The sequence below is a fragment of the Myotis brandtii genome, unplaced genomic scaffold (genome assembly GCF_000412655.1).
Source record: "Myotis brandtii unplaced genomic scaffold, ASM41265v1 scaffold161, whole genome shotgun sequence".
In the NCBI taxonomy this organism is placed as follows: Eukaryota; Metazoa; Chordata; class Mammalia; order Chiroptera; family Vespertilionidae; genus Myotis; species Myotis brandtii.
This window is the reverse complement of record NW_005355881.1, coordinates 1,099,198-1,123,428: the sequence shown is the minus strand read 5'-3', so window position 1 is coordinate 1,123,428 and position 24,231 is coordinate 1,099,198. Positions and strand designations below refer to the sequence as shown.

The following is a 24,231-nucleotide window of genomic DNA, read 5'->3' as shown; positions in this document are numbered from 1 at the left end:
AAAATAATGAAAAGGCTTGGGCCTTAGTGTCCGTCAATCAACTTTGTACTTACAGAGTGGGCAACCTTATTAACGAAACTGACTTTCTAACTAAGTGATGAGTTAAAAAAACACCACCATTTAATCTGTCAACCAGCCGAGTGGAAGAAGCTGTTGTCCTGTCTCACTGTGAGACCCAGTGAGTAGGTCAGGACCCTCGCTGCACCAGAGACCTGTCTGCAAACCCGGCTCTGCCCTTCCTGCTGGAAGGTGGGTGACTGGGCAAGTCGCTGCGCCCGTTTCCTCGTCTGTACCGCGTGGGTAGCTGTAGCATTTCCCTCCTAACGTGATGGGGAGAGCAGGTGAGCTGATACATTATGGAAAGCACGGTAGGTGGGTGTGGGCTCAGCTAGCAGTCCTGGGGGTGAGTCCTAATTCACGGAATGACTTCTTCCTGGGGGCTCCTTCAGCACTTGCGCGTGGCTGTCCTTTTCCCAGGTACCGCCTGAAGGCAAGGTCAGGGGATTACCGCAGGGCCGGAGCTCGGGTTGGCATTTTTCCATCTGGCCCTTCCTTCTTGTCTCAGGGCCCAGACTGCCGTGAGCCAGGCTTGTGTCTCGGTGGGACCCTGTCTGGGCTTGCAGACTTCTCTGCAAAGGGCAGACGTGCCCACTCTGGAGCCAGCTCACAAACACAGGCAGCCCGCAACCTGCGCTCGCCTCGCTTTTCTTCTGCGATTACCCCGCCATCCCAGGACAATGAGCTTCTGCACCTCTCCTGGAATGGAGACCTCTCCACCCTCCCTCTTAAAGAAAAAAACACACAAACACACAAAACCAATCAAAGCCATCACACCATGCAAGCCAACTGGGCCTTTAAAAAAATCACTGCCAAGTAGCTGTTTACAAGCTGAACAAATAATTACTCTGCCACAAGGAAGAAAAGTATTAATTAAAGCTATTCATTAAACCAGCCTCCCTATTCTGTAGGGCTTATCTCTTGGAAGTGTCAGCCAGAGGTTAGGGATGGATTAACACACAATGGAGGGCTTTGCCAGTTAAGTCTCCTCCTTGTGGTTAGCTCTGAATAATAAAGTTGTCATTAAAAGAGAGAATTTAATGGTTTTAATTGGGTTTAATTACTTGGAAACTCCTGGAAAACAGATCAGCTTGTTTAAAAGAGGAAGACAAGAAAATGATGGTTGTAAAGAAAAAATAGGTTGATTCACATGTTTGAACAGTCAAGTTAAAAAACACACAACAACCTGGCCGTTTCATAGAACACAGAAAATAGACCTTAGCTCAGCAAATGGGTCTATTTGTACTAACAAGAATTTTACCAAAAGAGCTGTAAGATAAATCCCGTCATCGTTGAATCACAAAAGAGTCAAGCTGACTACAGCTGATAACATCACGGTCAAATTCAAGAGAACAAAGAAAGATGTCTAAGCAGGTTCCTCTCTGGGAGCTTTACATAAACGCAAAAGCTCACTCTCTCAGGTGGATTTATCCTTTGAAAAATGTTCTTTCAGCTGGAGAGATCTACCAGCTTTTAAAGCATTTTCCTAGGATGTAAATTTAAAGACAAAAGCAACAAATAAATAAGGCACATGGAGCTGCGCATGTAGAGCAGGGAACCAACTGCCCCCATATGCCCCAGCTGAGGGGGTTCTTGGGACTTGGGACCTTGAGTGTTTAAAACGTAAAAGTTCCAGACAGACCCAGATGAGATGATCACCCTGAACGCCCAGGACCAAGGGGCACTGCAGGGCATGGAGTTTACAGAAGTTCATACCAAGCGCCTAGAACCGAGCCTGACACTCAGCAAGCCCCTGCTGAGTCTGTCCAGCAACAACACTCCTCAACACGGTGAGTCTTCAGCTTGCCTTTCAAGGAGGGGACATTCTTTTTTTTTAAAAATATATTTTGTTGATTTTTTACAGAGAGGAAGGGAGAGAGATAGAGAGCCAGAAACATCGATGAGAGAGAAACATCGATCAACTGCCTCCTGCACACTCCCCACTGGAGATGTGCCCGCAACCAAGGCACATGCCCTTGACCGGAATCAAACCCGGGACCCTTCAGTCCGCAGGCCGACGCTCTATCCACTCAGCCAAACCGGTTACGGCAGGGGATATTCTTACACAAGCAGCAACACGCTTCTAAAGCTGCAGTTCTTTAAAAGACTTTTATTTATTCACTGATTATTATTTATGATGATATTTATCCATTTAGTCTACAAAAGCTATTTACTGTGTATCAGGCACAGTATCAAGCACTTCACATGTATTAGCTCATGTAAACCTCCCCCACAGACCCTAGAGTGAGTATCATTGCTATTAGACCCATGTCACAGAGGTGGAAAGTGAGACACGGGGAGGCAAAGTGACTTGCCTGAGGTCACCTGGCTAAGGAGTGGAGCTGGCTTTGAACCTGAGCAGTCTGGCTCCAGAGCCCATGTTATAGACTAGAGGTGAGTGACCTTCTCTATAAAGGGCCAGACAGCAAGTATTTTAGGCTCTGTTGCCCATATGATCAAGGTCACAACTATTCAACTCTGCTGTTGTAGCAAAAAAGCAGCCGTAGACAATATGTAAACAAATGGGCATGGCTGTGTTCCAATAAAACTTTATTTAAAAAAAACAGGTGGCGTGCCAAATTTGGCCCACAAGATGGATGTAGTCTGCCAGCTGCTGGTGTAGACCATTATGCTAACTGGCTCCTTGCTCTCAGACAAGAAAGTCCCTTGCCCCATGGAGCTTGCATTCTATTGGAGGGGGAGGGCCGGGAAAAACTAAGGCACATTTCAGACTGACAGGTGCTCTGAAGAAAATCATGAGGATTGCTGGAGGTGTGTGTGTGTGTGGGGGCAGTGGGGGGAGAGAGAGAGAGAGAAAGAGAGAGAGGGGGGGACACACAGCAAATGTGTCTGTGTTTGTGTGTTTTATAGAGGACTACTAGAGAGGGGTGGTCAAGTTCTCTCTGGGGAGAAACAGGGTTAGACTGAAAGTTCTGAACTTGGGGGCCTTGTGATTGGCTGTGGTCAGCCAGATACGGAGGGGCTAGGAATTGCCTCTGGAGTTCTGGGTCTGGTTCCTTCTCTGCCACTTGCTAGCTTGGTAGTCGTGGCCTCAGTGTCCTTCTGGGTAGAATGATGATCTCCCTGTCTACCTTGTAGTTTTGTCTTGAGGACCAAGGCTATGACTCATGACCTAGTGCCATACACGTGGGGAGAGATTTATAGTTTTTATCCCTATAATTGAAGGTGTCTGCATATGGCTTATATGCTACTAACTGAAAGTCACTGTGAAAGTAAATACTTTTTTTTTATTTAGCTCTAGACACATAAATTTGACAATGAATGAAATGGACCAATTCCTCGAAAACCACAACTACCAAAACTCACCCAGGATGAAACAGCTACAAGTATGAAAGAAACTGAATTCACAGTTAAAAACTTCCAAAAACAAAGTCTCCAGGCTCAGTTGATTTCACTGGAGAATTTTACCACACGTTTCAAGAAGAATTAGCACCAATTCTCCACGATCTTGGCCAGAAAAGAAAAGAGGAGGCTACGCTTCACAACTCATTTTATAAGGCCAGTATTTCCCTGACACCAAAACCAGCTGAAGAGAATCTAAAAAAACACACGAACAAACAAAACACCCTAATTTTTAAAGTAAAAAATGTTCATCTTTTCCCAGCTCCGGAAGTTTGTGCTCCTTCAGCAGTTCCCACAGTGCGCTTTGGGAAGCAGACGATTCGCAGGCTGGTCTTTTGAGGTCAGTGGGGCAGGAATGGTTATTCCAGTTTTACAGATGAGCCAACTTCTAGCTAGTTAGTCCCAAACTATTTTCACCAGCTCAAAGAGACACTCCATATCCCCGAGGCATATCTCTACGGCTTTACGTATTCTGGACATTTCATATGAATAGAACCACACAACCTCTGAACTTTCGTGTCTGGCTTCTTTCACTTAGCATAATGTTTTTGGGGTCGGTTCACATTGTAGCTCAAATCAGAACTTCATGCCTTTTTATAGCTGGAAAATATTCCATTGTATGAATATCCTACGATGTGTTTATCCATTTATCCATGGATGGATTTTTCCAAAAAGATTCTTAAACCACATATTTCTACTTTGAATTAGGCCCCCTCCGGAGAACGTGCATGGGAGTTTCCCCCTCACCCTGCCATCAGAAAGGCCTGCAAGTTCACTAATTCACAGAGGAAGTGTGGGAAGCAGGCATGGTGGGGGGAGACCTCCTATTTCCCCTAAGACAACCACCTTGACACCTCCTACCATCCACGGAGCGACACCCTCATCACCAGAGGCTCATGGGATTTCCCGAGATCTTTGGACAGCTCAAGAGCCCTATTGTTGGGAAATAAGTACCGCAGAAAGTGCAGGTGGGGCACTGGGGGAGACAGCTTCTCAACCTGCTAGTTAAGTGTGAAGGAAAATTGTTCCCATTCTTTAGGTTCGCAGGGTGCCTGGGATATTTTTTCACCACTTAGCATTGTGAGCGGCAAGTCCTATATTTACAGAAGACAAAAGAGCTTCTCGCTCTACCCCAACCGGCAATTTGTTGTAGGTTTTGCATAGGAGACTTAAATCCCTCTTATTACTATTATTTTTTTTTCAGATGCCCTTCGGCATTCATTGAAGGGTGGGACTAAGAGAAGGGGGGGAAAAAGTTGGCAAAAGACGCCTGGGGAAGCAGCTGGCATGTGTTAGATTTGTGGGCGGAAAATGAGAGCACTCGGGAGCCTTAACTAGCCCGAAACTCTCCACCTAAGATGAGTGATTCTGCGAGGTCTCTCTCCAAGCAGCAGCGAGCGCGAGCCTTCAAAGGCAGTCTCTGCTAATGAGCACTTTTCTGACAACCCCAAACCATCTCTAAAATATATTTTATGTTGGAAATAATCCTTTAATGCTCTAAAATATATAAGCAGAGGCACTTGGCATGGAAGCCCCCTGGCTCAGGGAAGCGCTATTACAGGGGATTAAATCTACAAAGGGTCGCCTCCTATCCCCCCCGCAGCCCGTGGCCCCTGCAACTGTCATTCACCTCGAGGACATCTTTCAAGGCTCCCAGCCTCCTCCTCAGCCACCCCCGCCAGAATGACAACTGCAGATGTCTGCCTCTTACCCTTACTGGATGGAAAGAAGTGACGAGTTAAGTCACCATCCCTAGTCCTACAAAGCAAATAATCATTGCTGGAGAGGGCCAATCAAAGCCATCATTTCTTTATTAGCCACAAAGACTAAATGCCTTTTACTTAACGGAAAAAGGGCTGGAGAGGGGGAGGGATTTAAATACAAGGTTTAACCCCCAGTGGGGGAAAGAAATCTCCGACTTCCTCAGAAAATCCTTTCCAAATTGTATTCATCTTGACTTAATCCACATCTACCGAGTGAATTAGGCAGTATTTATTTTGAAAATCTATTTTATAGAGTTCCAAGGACTCTGTTTTCCTTGGGCAGGGCTGGAGGCCGCTGCGAGGGAGGCCCGGCCAGGCCTGAAACTTCCAAGGTGCTCGCCTCACATGGCTAACACAAGGTAAATAAACACAGCTGAGCCCGGAGAAACGGGAAGGTTTTCTCATTAAAGAAATAAAATAAACAGATGTCCTTAAGCACTTTGGCTTGTGTTTTGTCAGAGGATGGAAAGCTCTGGATGGCTGAGGGCAGAAGTGAATTAGAGCTGCATCTCGAGGTAGACGCGGAAGAAAGAAAAGGCAAGACTCTGCGGCCCTCTGAACTAACTAATAGTCCTCCAGAGAGGGCACTTTTGATTTGAACCTTAGCAACTTCTACAAATAGTTTTTAACTGTGGGGTCATAAAAGCGTTTTTTTTTTTTTTGTTTTTTTTTTAATTTCTTCTCAGTTTGTAAAGCAGTAACGGACAGGCCAGGCTGTGTATCGCCAACTGGATCTGATTACATCACGATGGCACGGCGCTGGGGATTGGATTCTGGAATCTGAGCCGGGATCCTGTAATAACACGGCTGAGGAATGGTTCCGGGGAGGACTGGCTGGGCGCAGGGGCACAGGGGCCAAGATCTGGCCAGGCGCTCCCTACGCAGCCTCTCCTAGGTACACAGAGGCTGGCTAGATCCATGGGAAGAGCTGTCACCAGGTGAATTCATGGCTTACATCTCACGTCACAGACTAATGTGTGAAGGAATCACCGGAGGTCGAGTTGACATGTCCATCCTAGTTCAGTACCTCTGCAATGGGACCCGAGACTGCATTTCTAGCAGATGCTGGTCCCGGGACCACATTTCCGGTAGCCAGGAGGGCTTGTGTTACCACAGGGGTCTGGCAGCGAGGAGTTTCAGTTCTGATCAGAAGTCTGAGCAATCACACCCCCTCGATGTCTTAGTCTTAGTCTGAGTCTCCCCAAAGCATACCCCCAGCCTGGGATTCAGGTGCAAGCAGTTTCCCGGCGAGGCGACCCTGGGAAGCACTGGTGGCAGAGCGTGGAAGTAACGGGGAGAGGAAGGAAGTCAACAAGGGTGGGTGAATGAGCAGGCTGCTGCCGTGGGCAACAGGGGCTCTGTCCCTCTGGGTGACATGTGGGAGACTGTGAAGAACATCCCGAGTGTCACAGGTACCCAGCCATCATGCCTATGAAAATGGGGAGGCTGCAGGGATAAAGGTGGGGCCTTAACTATGCTGCTAACTGAAAATTCAATCCCAGCATGTTTGTTTATTTATTTTATTTCAGAGAGGAAGGGAGGGGGAGAGAGAGATAGAAACATCAATGATGAGAGGGAATCACTGATCAGCTGCCTCCTGCATGACCCCAACTGGGGACTGAGCCCGGAACCTGGGCATGTGCTCTTGACCAGAATGGAACCTGGGACCCTTCAGTCAGCAGGCCGACGCTCTATCCACTGAGCCAAACCGGCTAGGGCTATTAGTAATGATTTCAGTACTCAAGAAAATGCCAGGGGACAAAACTAATCCTGTGTTCAGGCCATATCTGGCCCTGGATGGCCAGTTTGAAACTAATTTCTTCAGATTGAGCAGGGCACCTGGCCCTTTAAAAGTATAACATGGAAGGAAGTCCTGGAAAGGATTCTGCTCAGTAGACAACAAGGGTCACCTGGCCCCCTCCCAGGTCCCTCCACCTGCTGAAGTGTCAGTGGCCCCAAGCCTCGAGGAGCCACTTGCTCAACACCCCACAGCCTCTGCTGAGCCCTGCTGGGGGCCGAGCTCTGGGTGAGCGGGCCCGGTGGCACGCAGCATCTCGGCCCTGGAGCGATGCTGACAGGCCTCTGTGTTGTCAGTGTGGATACTTGTTCCTTCGAGGGCAGGCACCCTGGAATCTCCTTTCTGCCATGCTTGCAATCACACATGCTGAAAAGTCCCTATCCACAACCTATTTATTTATTTGTGTATTCAACAAATATTTGTCGAGTGGATGTGCCAGGCACTGCTGGGTGCCAGGGGATGAAGCTATGGACACATCAGACCCAGTCCCTGTGCTCTTGGAGCTCACGGCCAAGCAGAAGGGTTCATTCCAGTGCCTCTTATTTTCTCCCCTGAGGACATTCCCGTGAATCCTGGGGGCGCAGCATAGTGAAGAGTGGTGGCCACATCCTAACTTTCATTGCTTCCAAGCTGGGTAACCTTGGCTCAATCACTCCACCTGGGAGCCTCAGCTTCTCCACAAATGGGCGTAGTAGGAGAAACCATGCCTTCCTTATGGGTTTGTGGTGGGGATTCAATGAGAGAGAAGGTGTAAGGCTCGGAGCAGCCCTACAGGAATCTTGCCACACGGCTGTCTGTGCTGGGGGAGTTAGCGGAGCCTGGTGTCCCCCCTGTGGGGACTTGGGATAAGGAAGGCATGGAACTCTGGGTTCAGAGCAGCAGTTTCTCAATAGCAGCACGATGGACATTTGGGGCTGGATAATTCTCGGTTGTGGGGACCATTGTGTGTGGCAGGACATTTAGCAGCATCCCGGGCCTCCACCCCCTAGAGGCCAGTAGCACTCCCCGAAGACATGACAACCACAAATGTTTATGACATCGCCAGACGTCCTATGGGGCAAAATCACCTCCAGCTGAGAACCACTGAGTTGGGCTTGTGGTAATGTGGAAGCATCTAGAACAGTGGTTCTCAACCTTCTGGCCCTTTAAATACTGTTCCTCATGTTGTGACCCAACCATAAAATTATTTTCGTTGCTACTTCATAACTGTAATGTTGCTACTGTTATTATAATATTATAATAACATTATATTATATAATGTTATTATAACATTATAACAATAATATTATATAATATTATAATTAATGTTGCTACTGAATTATAATGTAAATATCTGATATGCAGGATGGTCGTAGGCGACCCCTGTGAAAGGGTCGTTCGACCGCCAAAGGGGTCGCGACCCACAGGTTGAGAACCGCTGATCTAGAACCACCGTGCAGAGGGGGAAACGTGAGAAGCACGGGGCACTTAAACAATGCCGTTGACATACGTGACAAATTAATGCACACAAAAGAAAAATTCAAGTTTTACCAGAAAGCAAACAAGGAGCTACACATTAAACCATGGGGAGAGGCGGGGGAGGAGCACAAGGGGCCTAAAAGGAAACACACCTACCTGTTCTAGGTGAAACAAGAAGGGGCCTTCCTTGTGTGGACAAAGAATATGAGTAACTCAGTGTCTGCATCTGAGGTCCAGCTTATAAGAACATGCACAGCAGAGCCCTTGGCATACAGGGAACATGCAAAAAACGGGAGAATTTGTCCAACAGGAATTTGCTAGTTGGCAATAGAGTGAGAAGAGTCCAGGTCCCTTCAGAGGGAGACCATGGACAGAAAACAGAACATCCTTGTAGCCCAGGGGGCGAGAATAAGGAATCACGTTGCATCTGTGGTTGGTTCTGCCTTCAAAATACATCCAGACCTCTGCACTTCTTACCACCCCATCGCCACCACTCCTTCCAAATAACCATCATCTTTCCGCTGGACTGGTGCCGCAGCCTCCTCACTGGCCTCCCTGCTTCCAACCTTGCCCTTCCACAGTCTACTCTCCCCAGGAAGGAGCAGAGAGATTCTTTAAAAATTTAACTCAGACCCTGTCCTTCCTCTACTCCAAACCACCATGGCTCCCTCTGCAGAGCAAAAGCCAATTGAATTACTATTCTCCCCTTCGCTTGCTCTGCTCCATCCACACTAGCTGCCTTCTTGTCCTTCAAACCCACCAGGCAAACTGCTGCCTCAGGCCCTTTGCACTTGCCATTCCCTTTGCTCTTTCACTAGATAGCTGTTCCTCCACTTCCTTCAAGTCTTTATCAAAAATTCACCTTCTCCATGAGGCCTCCTTCCCTGGTCAACTTTCCCTAAATTTATTTTCAACCTGTTCCCCTGCTATACTTCATATACCCACCTTTTGGACCTTGTGGACCACCGGTGGGCGACCGCTGCTTTAAAGGACACTATAAATAAAGTGGGGGGAAAAGCTACAGAATGTGAGAAAATATTTGCAAATCATACGTCTGATAATGGACTGGTATCCAGAATATATAAAGAACTCTTACAACTCAACACTAAAAAGACAAACTAAAAAATGGGCAAAGGATTTGAATACTATAGCTATTTCTCCAAAGAAGATACTACAAATGGCTAATAAGCAACAGAAAACATCATTAGTCAGTCAACATAATTAGTCATTAGGGAAATACAAATAAAAATTACAATGAAATACCACTTCACATCCACTAAGACAGTGGTTCTCAACCTTCTGGCCCTTTAAATACAGTTCCTCATGTTGTGACCCAACCATAAAATTATTTTCGTTGCTACTTCATAACTGTAATGTTGCTACTGTTATGAATCATAATATAAATATCTGATATGCAGGATGGTCTTAGGCGACCCCTGTGAAAGGGTCGTTCGACCGCCAAAGGGGTCGCGACCCACAGGTTGAGAACCACTGCACTAAGAGGACTATAACCAAAAAGACCGACAATAACAAGTGACGGTGAGAATGTGGAGAAACTGGAGCCCTTACACATTGCTTATGGGAATGTAAAATGATGCAACTACTCTGGAAAACTGTCTGGCAGATATTCAAAATGTTAAACCTAGAGTTACCATATGACCTAGTAATGCCACACTAGGTATATACCGAAGAGCATTGAAAATGTACACCGAGTGGCCAGGTTATTATGACCACCCCATCAGTACAATGAAGTGAATTAGTTATGCAAATAATAGTAATAATAATAAAACCTTGAGAGTATTTGCTTAGGAAGTTTTCAATATTCAGTATTTTTGGAAGTGTCAATGAAGTACTGATGGGGTGGTCATAATAATCTGGCCACTCAGTGTATGTCCACACAAAAACCTGTACATGAATGTTCATGGCAGCATTGTTCATAGCAGCCAAAAGTAGCAACAGCCCAACTGTCAAGTGATGAATGATAGTCAAAATGTGGTAGAATGGAAAACTAGGTGGCAATAAAAAGGAAGAAGTACTGTGCATCTACAACACAGATGGCCACTGAAAACATGATGCTAAGGAAAAGAAGCCTCACACAAAAGACCACATAATGCATGATTCCATTCATAAAAATGTCCAGAAGAAGCGAATCTATATAGAGGGAAAGATCAGTGGTTGTCAGGGGCTGTGGGGAGGGGGAAATGGGGAATGTTTCTTAATTGATATGGGTTTCTTTTTGGGTGATGAAAACGTTTTAAAATTAGACAGTGGTGATGGTTGCACAACTCTGAATATACTGAAAACCACTGAATTGCACACATTAACACGGTAAATTCATGGTATGTGATTATATCTCACTAAAGCTGTTATTTAAAAACACACAACTGGACCTGGAGTTGCGTTTCCAACTGGTATTGAGCTGTCTGGAAGGCAAGTTACAAAGGAGGAGTCTGGGCCGAGCCGCTGTGAAGCCCAGGACTGCTGAGTAATCCCTCTTAGAATCCTGGCCACAGGCACAAACTCCTGACCACCTTGCCTTTGCCTGATCTCAGCTGGAAAAAACAGAGTTCAGGGACAGGGCGGGAGGAGGAGAGGTCAGGAAAGAGGTGGCAGTTTCTGGCTACGCCAGCTCTCCAGGGAATTCCTAATGGATCCACAGCATGTGGGAAGGTACAGACACCAAAGGGATGCTCTGGCTCTGAGAACTGGGAAGGAAGAAATGGAAAGGAAGTGGAGAGATGACAGCCTCGAGCAGCACATGCTCGGACTGGGAACAGGAAGAGAGCCCAGTTTCTGTTTTAAAACTCAAACATTCTGTTTTGAATCATTCCTTAATCATTTTAGGTCTGTTGGTCTTATTTCCCTAAGTAAACAGTGAGCCACCCCGTTGGCTGGGACCACAATTGATATGATTTCTGCTTCCTGTACAGTGCTCAGCACAACGGCCACAAGCAAATGGCTGCTGGTCCTTGGCGTGGATGTACAGGGGTCTTCGACTTCAGAGCCAATTCTGGACCTCATAGTCCTCACCCTCTTCTGGAAAGAGCACTTCAGTTTCTTTTGGGGGACCACTCCTTTTCATGGGTTTCATTTGGTTGGGATGGAGCTGACCTGATTCTCTACTCTCTCCATGCCAGAAACGGGCTCTTGATCTAGGCTTGCCAATCAGAGGCACAGAGGTTGGTGAATGGATGGGCATTTGACCCAGTTTGGGCCAGTGAGATTCGAGCCTGAGAGCTGTGCTGGCATTTGGGAAGTAGAAGGCCTCCTTTTTAAGTTGGGATTGCTGAGAGGGAGTCACTATATGAAGAAAGTTGGCTAAGGGGTGCAGAAACACTAAACCCTGAGAAGATTGCTTGAGCTCCTGGATCCAGCCCAACCTGAATCCCATATACCCCTGGAATTTTCATTTCTTATGATCTAGTAAGTTTCCATTGTAGCCTAAACACTCCATTCTTCAAACTGAGAGTCCTGCTTGATACTAGCTATTGTTTTTTCTTTTTCTTTTTAAAATTTTATTGATAATACTAGATATTAATACACAACTCAACTCCAGGTCCAGTTGTGTGTTTTTAAATAGCAGCTTTAGTTGATAATACTAGATATTAATAATAAGCTCCACATGGCCACAGCTACTGGAAAAGCACAAAGAGAAAGAGCTATGGGACGAAAGTCAAGGCCAAATATTTTGGCTCTGTTATGAATACCCTGACTATAGAACCTCCCTGTGCCTCAGTTACTCTGTCTGCAAAATGGGGCTCGCACTCTCCTGTTCCTCTAGATTTTCTATAATTCTATGACCTTCAAGTTTATAGTCCAGACTTCTCTTTGGAGCTTCAGACCCACAAATCCAATTGAACAGAACTTTTGAACAGCACTGATTTTATTTTTCCACAATATTTTTCTTTCATTGTTCTTCCTCTTATTACATGGTACTTTGTGCTGGAACGTGCTAGTTGTCTTCCAACATCAATTCTTCCTTTCTCCCTCTGAGAATAATAGCCTCTAAATTTTAATGGGGTATATGACTAGACTACATGTCTCAGACTCCCTTGCAGCTAGGTGTGGCCATGTGATCAAATTCCAGCCAATGGGATGTGAGTGGAAATGATATGTGCAACTTCTGGGTCTGGCCTTTAAAGAGAGGGACAAAAAATAAAATAAAATGAAAGATAGAGCAGTGAACTCACCTTTTCTTTTTCCCCCTTCTAACTGGCTAGAATCCAGACACAGAGTGAGCTATGTCTTATCTTGGCAATGAGGGCAATGCTCCAGGGATGGCAAAAAGTAAGATAGACATTCCCTGGCACCCTACAGCAGCCTTGCCAGCTTGAACTGCTATACCTGTTAGGCTAGGGGAATTTTCTATCTTGTTTAAGCCACAGTTATTTTGAATCTCTCTCAGGGTTGCTGGATTTAGTAAGTAAAAAATACTCATTTCTCACCTAAGAGAGAGATGGAGGAGAGAGGGGGAATTCTACAAGAGTAATGAAGATGGCACAGAACACCTGGGGGCTCCAATAGCTTCTCACCTCAGTTTTCCCTGTACATTCTGAGAGCAAAGGAGGCAAGTGAGCCTGAAGTCTGACTCTTATTCTGTCCTGGATGATCTTTCGCTGAGCCTCAGTTTCTCTTTATGTACTACGGAGACTAATTGGGCATGATCGTCTCCTAGGTCCTTCCAGCTCTGACATTCTGTGGTTCTGTAATTCTAGGATGAATGTTGAAATTCAGCTGCTAGCCCTAGCTGGTATTGCTCAATGGATAGACTGATGGCCTGTGGACTGAAGGGTCCCAGGTTCAATTCCTGTCGGGGGCACATACCTGGGTTGTGGGCTTGATTCCCAGTGTGGGGCATGCAGGAGGCAGCCAATCAATGATTCTCTCTCATCATTGATGTTTCTATCTCTCTCTCCCTCTTGCTTTCTCTCTGAAATCAATAAAAAAAATATATATTTTTTAAAAAAAGATATGTTCACTCAAAAATGATATGGCATTAAAAAAAAAAAGAAAGAAATTCAGATGCTAATGGGGCCAGGAGGGCCCCATAAACAAATTAAATAGGCCAGGTTGGGGCTGTGGATGGGCTGGAGAGCATACGGCCCAATAATGAAGCAGTTGCTACTCTGCTCCTGCTGCTAGCTGCCTTTGGGAATGTAGGACTGCCAGACTTTCTAATTTTTCAAGAAGAGCTAGAAATCTAGATTGTTTTGGTCTGTGCAGTCTCCTGATTTTTAAGTGTTGGCAACAAATTCACATTTTTCCAAGCACTCTAGAGACCAAACTAAAGATGTCTGCAGGCTGGATTTGGCTGGCGGCCATCGGTTAGAAATCGTTTGTTTTGGTATTATTTTCCTTCCTTCCTTCCTTTATTCAACAAATATTTATTTGATGCCCACTATGTGGGGGGCACTGTTCTATACCCTGGGGATAAAGCAACACACAAAACAGGAGAAAGAGTGCCTGTCGTCACACAGCTTTCATTCTAGAGATTCATGCTGATTCATTCATGCAGCAAAAACTTATCGAGCAATTCTGGCCCATGCATTGACTTGTTGGGTTGATAAAACAATGTTCACGGTCCCTGCTTTCACAGTACATATATCCTAGGAGGGATAAAGACAATAAGTATAGAATTATGATTATAAATGAAAAATACAGTTATGGGGAGAGATGCAATTTAGATGGAAAGTCCTCTTGGAGGAACTGAAAAGATAAATAAATCTGACCTTGTAAAAGAACTTTCTAGATATAGCCAAGGCTTCTAATGTGCCTCTTTCCCAGGTCCCCTCAGCTGTCACCATTCCTGAACATGCCAAGGCTTTCCCTGCCCTCAACCCATGATAGAAGGGAACCTGTAGATAAATATCCCAGCACCCTCATTCTTTGGGTGGGTCAACTCTGAGGGTTCCCAGTGGGATCGAACCCCAGTTACCATAGTAACTATTTATGCACACTACATGGGCTGCCTCATTTCCTCCCTCTGCATCGGGTGTCTCTTGGAACCTACCCCCAAATAAATTACCGGCACTCATTTGTCTGAGGCTCTGTTTCTGGGAGAAGTCCAGCAGATATGGGAGAGAACGTGGCAGGTTCAAGGACAGAAAGCAACTCAGGATGAGTAGGAGGAGATGGGGCTAGAGAGTGGGGCAAGAGCCAGCTCCTGAAGAGCCCTGGAGGGTGGGGTTAGGGCTTGTCAATGGGGAGCCCACTGATGGTTTTGCAGTAGGGGGAGTGATAGGACCAGGCTTGTGCGGGGGGCTATAAAGGGCAAGAGTGGGAGCTGGGAGACCAGATAGCCGGAGGTGAAGGTAGCTGGGATTAGGTGTTAGGGCTGGAGAGGTGGTTGGCAATGAGGAAGCATATGGACCAGGTGGCGTGGGGTTTTGAAAGCAGCTCTTGGCTTTGTCCCTGTCTTGAGGGAGCCCGCAATTTGGTTTAAGAAGCGGTGGTGGGACGCAGACACAAAAATCATCCCTTAAGATGACAAAGCACTATACAATTCCCGAGAACCGATTGCTGCCCAAGGTGCAGAACTTCAGAGTGGGCTATCTCTAAGGGCAAGGAGAGTGAAGCCATGCTTTTTAGGGAAGGTGACTTGACCAGGGTGAGGGTGGGTAGAAAAACCACAGAACACCCAGACCTGGAGAGCAACTCACTACAGCAGTCCCTTGAACAGCCCCCCTTTTGGCAATGGTGGCCGACTCCACTCTGGGTGTTTTCTGCAGCTCTTGACTCTGCCCTCCTTTACCTAACCTGTGCATAGACCAAACACGCATGCCGGACTTCCCGCAGGCACTGCTAGACGTATTAACGGCATTCCTACAACCATAAGAGATTTCTGCACCACCAACACCATTTTTATATTCTTTACAACATAATGGCAGACGATAAATCTATCTTGCTAATTGCACATCCAGCTTGTTATACCTCCCATAAAAAACACGAGCAGCTGGAAAAGCCATGAGGTGATGTCAAATCATATTCCTGGTCTCTAAACAGAAACAGAAATATTTTCCAGGCGCTGGTGAGTCTCATGGTTCCTACCCAGGCGTGGAAGCAGCTGCCAACAGGTCGTTCACCCCGGATGAGTTGGGAACTCGCCAGTCCTCGGAAGCTCCGCCCTCCCACCCCCACCTGTCTCCCTGAAGGGTTGGCAGACATCTGGTGCATCCACATGTGTTTGTTGGGAAGCCCACAGGATGAATGCAAAGAATAGGCAGGGTTTGGGTGTTAGCAGTTGGGTCCATTTTTGCATTCTTCAGGTGGTTTCAATGTTTCTTCCATTCACCACCAATCAGCCCACAGCAATTGCCCAGAATTCTAAGGGAATGGTTCCCCAACATAATTTGTCAAGGATACATTTGAAAGCTGTTGCTAAGTTCCATGCTGGAGCTGACAAAATGCCTCCCCCTCATCTCAGAAAAAACGGAAGGAAAATTAAATGCATCTGCTGGAGACACTAAGATAAACAACAGGGAAGAAGAAAAAGATTTCACCTCGTTTTATTTAAAGCTAGGATGACTGGTTTGGGCTGCAGCGTATCCTGGCCCTCTTAGAAAGAAGGTAGCCAACGACCATGAGCTTATAGCTTATCAAGTGGGTTGTTGAATGCTTCATGTGTTGGAAGAAAAGGCATGGGAGACAATGGGAGGGAAAGCTAATTAAATTTTCACATGTCAAGGGGAAATTCCATAGGCTTTCTCCAACACAGGCAGACCCAAAGGGACTGCTTTTGTTAGAGAAGCTGCCTCATAAACTGCCCCCACAATTCCCCGGACAGATCAGCTGCACACAAAGTCATGTTGGAAAAAAAGAGAGACAAATGGATTCTTACCTTCCCGTATCTGGATGCAAAAGTCCCCGTGAGTAAGGAGTGAAAAATAATTATTGTCTCATCCAAGTCCCACACGAACACACGCTGTGATAAAAAGAGAGGAAGAGAATGGAGACAAATGGACTCACTTGCGTCTGACTTAATGTCTGCAGGAATTAATTCCCTGGAGGAAAAAGAAGTCTTGAAAAACATTATCTTTAAGTCGTAAAACATTCGACCTACTGACGCGTCCTTACGTCCCTTCCAACCTCAGCTGTGTAAAGAGTATGCTGATGGCCCAGTTTTGGGCTCCTCTCAACCCAGTCAATGCCAGAACCAAGAAGCCTGTTCTTGCCTTCCACATAAAAGCTCAAAAAAGGAAAAGTTCAGTCCAGAAACAGCAATAAAAATCATATAACTCATTTGACAAAATGAAATATTAGCATTTTACAATCACAGCTCACCATAAGTCCAACTACTTCTGACCATTTCTCTTTTTAGCAATTCTGTTGGTTAACTCTAAATAACACACTTATATCTTTGTTTATTGATGTGCCAACTTTAGACAGTATCTTTTGACTTGGCAATCTGAAAGATTTGGGTTTATTTTTCCCCATACAGGAATGCCTCTATTTTCCATTCCATCAGCTTTGGATATTCTTCCTTGGCTAAAACAGTAAACCCAATATGAAGATAGGAATATTGGAGTCCCTAGCCTTTCCCCTACTTCCTCCCCTCTCAATCAGCTCTTGCCTTACTTCAGCACTGTCAGTGTGGATTAACTGGTTTGTGCATTTGGTTTAATAACTACACTTAAGGCTTCTCTGCTCTGTCTATATGTTGCTTTTACAAGTTGGTAACAAGTAAAGAGCACCCACATCTTGTGAAGACTGTTCACTGCAAAGCAAGTAATTGTACTAGAATTTCGCTTTGTTCTCTAGGGGCCCCAATGTGCTAACTCCAGAGCCAGTTCAAGAAGACTGTTCCTACCATCAAGGTCATATTCTCCTTTCTTGCACTCCATCCAATTAAAATGATGCCATCTCTCAGTTTCTTCACATAGGAATCATATCTGTTAGATATAACTTTTTGTTTTTGCTGGAGTTTATTAAATTGCCTTAATTTTTTCGCGTTTCCATTAATGTGCGTTCATTAGAATCTCAAATTCAGCCACACCCTCGGTATCGAAGTTGTCCATCCTCCATGACAGAATGCTCTAACATGGTGTGGGTCATCTTTAGGCTTGCTGCCTATCTAGCATGACTGTTATTTCTGGGTCAAATCTGCTGTTTCCTAGATCCCAAATCTCTTTCTTGCTTTTCTTCCTTGTTGTGCTTGAGTACATCTTTGAGTTTCTTCTTCTGAAAGGGTTCATGGAAAATAATTTTCCAGAATTCTTGCGTATCTGGTGATATCTTCATTTTGCTCCACAGTTCCTGTGGGTACAGAATTCCAATAGGAAAACAATGCCCTCTAGTCCTTTGAAAGAATTCCTCAGCTTGCGTGACTGATGAGTAGTCTGATGTTTTCATTGGTCCTCACTCCTTTGTAGGTTTTACTTCTTTTCTCTTTAGAATTTTTTTTAAGGATCTTTTCTTTATACTTGGTATCCTCAAAATCCCATAAAGATATATTTAGGTGTAGTCTTTTTTCATTCATACAGTTCACATTTCCAATCTTATTTCTTTCAATAATTTCCTTCCATCTTTTCCACTGTTCTCTCTTTCTGGAATTTCCAGTAGTCAAATTAGACATCCTGAGTCGATGCTGCTTATCTTTAAAAAATGTGTTTTCTAGAATTTTATCTTTTTTGTTGATAGATTTCTTAAACTTTCTCTTCCAACTCCTCTATTAAACTTCTGATTCTTGCTGTCATTTAAAAATTTACACTTACTCTTCGTTTGCTTTGAGTGTCCCTTTCCCAATAGCTCTGCCTCTTCATTTAAGAATGCAAGATCTTGAATCTTTATAAGAAAACCAATCAGAATTTTAAACATTTCCTTTCTGTTTCACCTTTCTTGATATTTATTTTATTTATCTTGGACTTCATTGTTCATACTGTTGTCCTAATTTTTCTGGTGATCATTATTTTTAAGAACAAAAGGCCTAGTGATCACTTATATAGCTAGTCTTGGGCAAGGTCAGAATGGGGGACAAATGCACCTGCTAAGCGTGCCATTGTCAACGAGCCACCTTAAAAACCTTTCTGGAGTTCAGTGGCTGTGTTTATTACTTAGCATTTGCCACGCCTTTAAAAATAAAGAGAAGGGCGGTATCTAGAAGTAAAAAGGTCAGTTAGTGCAGGGATTTTCAAACAGCAGACCTGCGTATTATTTCTGTGAGTTTTTTTTGTCTCGTTATATATTTAAGTATATGTATATGCTGGGTCATGATATTTAGTATAGTACTTACTTTGGGTCACAGTAAAAAAATGTTTAAAAAGCACTGTTTTTGAGGAGGGCTTCTGAGGTTTAAATATGCAAGTCCTAATTTATCTGAACTAACTAGGTTGGATCAGTTAAACTTACACATTTTAGTAAGAGAATTAAAAAAAAATCAATGAATATTTTCAAATTTAATGCAGGCTCAATAAATTTAACTACATCTCCTCTGAAGAAGGCCTGTCCCTGTCCCCCACTAGCCTACTCTCTATTCCCCTGGCCTCGATCCTTAGTGAGTAAGTTCCTGCGGGCCATTCTGCAGGTAACCCTACTTCCTAGCCCACTGGGTTTGGTCTAGGACAGGTCCCTAACCCCATGTGAGTCAGAGGCCTTGCCTTGGGGACTTAAAATTAGGGCCTAGAAGGAAATTAATCATCTTTGGGTGGTTGCTGGAGGCTACATGTGAAGGACAGGGAAGGCCAGTCTGCAGAGAGAGAGAGAGGAACGAAGAGGTGAAAGATGGAAAGAGAACACTTTTGCAGGACCTGGCTTCAGTTAGGAGCAGAATAAGCCTGGCCGATGTGTCTCAGTGGCTGAGCATCAACCCAGGAACAAAGAGGTCACTGGTTCTATTCCCATTAGGCACATGCCTGGGTTGCGGGCTCGATCCCCAGTAGGGAGCATGCAGCAGGCAGCTGGTCAATGATGTTTCTCTCTCATAGATGTTTCTATCTCTCTATGCCTCTTCCTTCCTCTCTCCTAAAAATCAATAAAAACATATTTTTTAAAAAAGCAGAATGGGCTGTGCCCAGTAACCTGTGCATGGGGCACTCAAAAGACATGATTGCTTGGAAATTCTAGCACCTTCTCTGTGACACCTGGGGAGAAAAGTGTAAATGCAGGTCCTTGCCCGGCTACCTGTGGTCTTGCTGATACTCCACTGTACCCTGTCCTTGGGTTCTAAGAGAACCTGTGTATCCTTAAAATAAATTCTGCTTTTTCGTTTAAGCTAGCTCAAGTTGGTTTCTGGCACCTGAAGTCGAGGGATTTAAACTAATACACACTCAGAATTTTCCTCCTTTCCACTTCTGTACATAATTTCTGTCTCATGGGCTTCAGTCATTAGCAAAACTGCCAAGACTTAGGAGGTGCGACCGTGCAAACCCTCCATGTGACAAGAAGCACAGAAGTGAAACACGGCTCACACCTTTTCAACTGTTCCTGCCCAGTGGTACTTACTTTGGAATCAAGAAGCAGATGTTTCCAGAATATATCACCCTGCAATCCGCGACTTCCATGCCACCTCCACCTCCCTCTCAGTTTAATGGAAAAAATGTCTTTTTACCCCACCATCCCCTACCAAGAGCAGAAACCATGTTAGCTGGCTGAATCATTGTTTTTAAATATTAAAGTATGGATTGCTCTGGGTGATTTCCATAGCTCTGCAACTTCAAGCTGGTAGAAAACCCTCAGGAATATGAGAGGGCAGAAAGCAAGGACAACCTGGAGTCAAAACATTTCCTCTTTTGCTGAAGGGATTGTGCAATGTCTCCCCAATTTTGGAAGTTGGGGGCCTTTAAGAATTAAAGGAAAAGCAAGGACAAAATCCCCTGGATTGAGAATAGTCCCATGTGGCAGGCCCCCAGGGTGGTCAACTCTCAGAGGAGATGGCTGCTGGAAGTTGACCAAATGTAGGGGACAAGCATGATGTCCCAAATATTTAACACCTAGGAAGACGGGACAGACACCAGTTGCAAATAACCACTACAGCCCTACTAGTGAACACTGGCTAAGTAACACAGCCCTACTAGTGAACACTGGCTAAGAACACAGCCCTACTAGTGAACACTAGCTAAGTAACACAGCCTTACTAGTGAATACTAGCTAACTAGTACAGCCCTACCAGTGAATACTGGGTAAATATCAAATGCCCTGGTGGTGAGCATCTATTATTTGGGCCCCCAGCGCACACCGCCCCCCCCACCCTTTTACAAGAGCACTAGTTTGCTTCTTTGTCTGCTGTGTGCTGTCTTGGCGGGACTGTCCATCGGAGCCAAGCATAAGAGCCACGCTGTCTCCTTGCATTGGAACATGGAGTGACGTGGCGCTAGAATCAAATGGTTCGCCTCCAGCAGGGGCTGGCATCCCGAGGATTCCCTGTGACTGTTCTTTCTAACCCTGGTTTCATGACTTCCTCCCAGTAAAATCCTTTTGGCTTAAGTAACCAGTACTGGATTCTGTTGCTTACAACCCAAGGACTGTAGCTCATAGTCCAAGGTTCTTGTCCTCAACAAGCATTTCCATGCCTGACGCACAGCATGGAAACCCCAGAGAGTGGTGGACTTGCACTGACCACAGCAGGCACTGGCAGTGAGGAGGGTGGCAGTGACCAAGCCACACTGGGCATTAGAAGCTCTTCTTCTGTGTCCTGAGACCTCTTAGACCCCGAAATTCTCACACAATTCTGGGAGGAGAGGGGCTCCAATAATAAGATGGTATTTCCTACCCACCCAGATGGGATGGGGACTGAGGGTCAAAATTACCTTGATATTAAAGAAATGATGAAAATGGTCGTTCATAGCATATCTGAATGTGCGGGCTGAGCCTTGTAGCTGTTACACGAATTGGACTGGATAAGGAATAGGGATGTGACGATGATGATGATGCATTTGAGTTTTTGGCACTGACACTGCCTTTGAAATACGATACACATTCCTACGGCACACTCAAGCCAACGAATGACTGCCTTTTGCAAATAAGTACAAACTACTGCACATGCTCATTTTTCTCCCTTGACAGATAACAGTTGCCTCTATCTTTTTTTTTTTTTTTGCATCCATCTGGCCTCTGTACTTTCCCCCTCTCTCATGCTTTTCTTTTTTGTTTGTTTTTTGCCAATGTCAGTGCCTGACCAATAACCCTACACCTGCTTTATTACAATAAAGATTGGTGCATCCCTTTCGTCAGCCGTTCTCAGCCTGGGGCACATGCCAGAATCACCCGGAGAGCTTAAAATCCCGATGCCTGGGTCCCGTCCTCGGGGAGGCTGATTTAATTGAGCTGGGGTCCAGCTTGAGCACGAAGATTTCTCAAAGCTCCCAGGAGATTCCAGGTGCAGCCCAGGCTGAGAACCACTGAGAAACGCAGAGTCATAGGAACCATGCGCACTCATCCGAGCCAGCCTCCTTTCTCCAGGCAGAAAAATATCTAGGCCAGTGGTTCTCAACCTTCTGGCCCTTTAAATACAGTTCCTCATGTTGTGACCCAACCATAAAATTATTTTCGTTGCTACTTCATAACTGTAATGTTGCTACTGTTATGAATCGTAATGTAAATATCTGATATGCAGGATGGTCTTCGGCGACCCCTGTGAAAGGGTCGTTCGACCGCCAAAGGGGTCTCGACCCACAGGTTGAGAACCGCTGATCTAGGCCATATTGGAACCACTAGGGGAGCTTTCAGAACTCCCTGCAATGTCCATTTAATTACTCTGGGGTGGGGCCTGGGCATCTATATTGTAAAAGCACCCCAGGTGATTCCACTGTGTAGCCAGGGTTAAGAACCACTCTGACCCAGCTGGGAAGGTCCACTGCCCATTGTCGTGTGTATCAGGGGCTCCCAGAGTGTGGTCCCCAACCCAGCAGCATCAGGGAACTTGTTGGAAATGCAAATTCTCAGGCCCTGCCCCAGATCTACTGAACTGGAAACTCTGGGGGTGGGGCCCAGCAGCCTGGGTTTTCATTAGTCCCTGAGGATCCTGCTGCTGCTTATGCTTGAGAACCACACCGTTCTTTCCTATCTTCAGGGCACGTTTCCTAGCCCGTCAGCCAATAGTGTTTCCCTATGGCCAGCCCAATTCTTCCCCACGTTTCCTTCAAGGGCTCTTTTCTCTGTAACTGGGCTTTGTGAATGCAAATGGCCATTCTCCTCCATGTACTTGGACAGAACCCTGTCCCCTGCCCTTCTGTTCAGGCCACAGATGGAGATTACATTCACCACGTTGGCGGCAGTGGAGTTACCTCGATCTCGTTGTCCCCTGCTGGGGAGGGGTCACTGCTCCGCTTAGACCGGCCTCGGAGCTTCCCGTCGGAGGCCCGGTGTGGCCTGTCTGTGTCTCCCTCTTTTGCTGGTGTGGAAGGTCCATTGTGCGTGTTATATTCACCTGGTGGAGGAAAGGGAAGCTTGGCTGAGAGTCTCCTCCCAGGAAATATCACATCAGAACTGTCAAACGCCAAAGTGGTAGGTCCCAAAGGCAGCATCGAAGGCAAAGATCATGTAGAATCAAAATTACTCTTGTCAGGCTCTTAAGTTGCCCATTCATTCGGCCAACAAACATTTACTGAGGAGGCACGGTTTCATCATAGCACCTACATTCTAGAGAGAGGAGAGACATTAGACAAACAAGTAAATATATAACGTGCCAGGTGGGGACAAGCCTTATAGAGAATGAACAAAGTGCATGGGGAACAGGGAGTGTGGGAGGTGACTGATTTATATGGGGGTAGTCAGGGAAGGCCTCGTGGATAAGTGGGCATCTGAACAAGGATCTCAGTAAAGTGAGGGTGAGGCCACCGGGGGAATGAATACACTAATAGAGGAAGAAAAGTAATATTTATATGTGGCCGGGCCTCAAATTCTTCTACCATTAAGAGACCCCCCTTCCTTGGGGCTAATGGGGGTGTTGGAGAATTCTCTATGTTCCTGTCCCTACGCAGCTTGCTCCTTTAAGCTTTACTTGTTGAGAGACTTGTCCCTTTGAGAATTAAATGAGATTCTATACATCCAATACAGGGCTGGCAATTAGGAGATGCTCAACTCGACCCACATGCATGCAAGGATCAGTCAGAAGGTGCAGGACAGAGGGCGGGCACTGGCTGCTTCTCATCAATATGGTGTTTTTGGACTCGGGGTGTTGAGAGGCTGCCACGCTCATGCCCTTGGGCAATGGTCTAAGGACCCCCATAAGTGAGCAGCACCCTCCTGGGACTCAGGTCCCAAAGTCAGCACCCAAGTTGTATTGTTTTTTTAAGCACATACATTTTTTAAAAAAATATGTTTTTATTGATTTCAGAGAGAGGAAGGGAGAGGGAGAGAGAGAAACATCAATGATGATAGAAAATCATTGATCGGCTGCCTCCTGTACACCCCCTACTGGGCATGTGCCCTGACCGGAATCGAACCATGACCTGCTGGTTCATGGGTCAAGCCCAACCACTGGGCCACACTGGCCGGGCTAAGCACATACGCTTTAAATACATGGTTTTTAAAAATTATACTTCATTATCTTTATTTAACTAATGAGGGAACTAAGGCTTAGTGAGATGATGGAAGTCTGTGGTTACCCTGCAAATCAATGGTAGAGCCGGAGCTAAAACTTGGGCCTGCCCTTGTTACTAGAGTGACAGACTGTAGACCAGCCTGGAACCTTAGAGGACATCCCATCCCACTTTCTCACTGTCCAGCTGCTTGTTTAGCTCCCAAATATAGACTCCACCTCTCCTTCCATAATTGCCAGGGCTTGGATTATCTGGGGGAAATGCTTTTGTCTAAAATACTTGGCAATGGACTGAGTTTTTTCCTACCCTGAAAGGATTA

General features: G+C 45.6%; 1 protein-coding gene across 1 annotated transcript in view; it reads right to left on the bottom strand.

Moving 5' to 3' along the window:
• EYA2 (EYA transcriptional coactivator and phosphatase 2) overlaps positions 1-24,231 on the bottom strand; it is a 142,264-nt gene that overhangs the window by 42,673 nt on the left and 75,360 nt on the right. Inside the window, exons 8-9 of the mRNA XM_005862171.2 lie at positions 22,656-22,798; positions 16,277-16,360 (exon numbers count right to left, since the gene is read on the bottom strand). Coding sequence (XP_005862233.1) covers positions 16,277-16,360; positions 22,656-22,798 — 227 coding nt within the window. The remainder of the gene's footprint in view (positions 1-16,276; positions 16,361-22,655; positions 22,799-24,231) is intronic.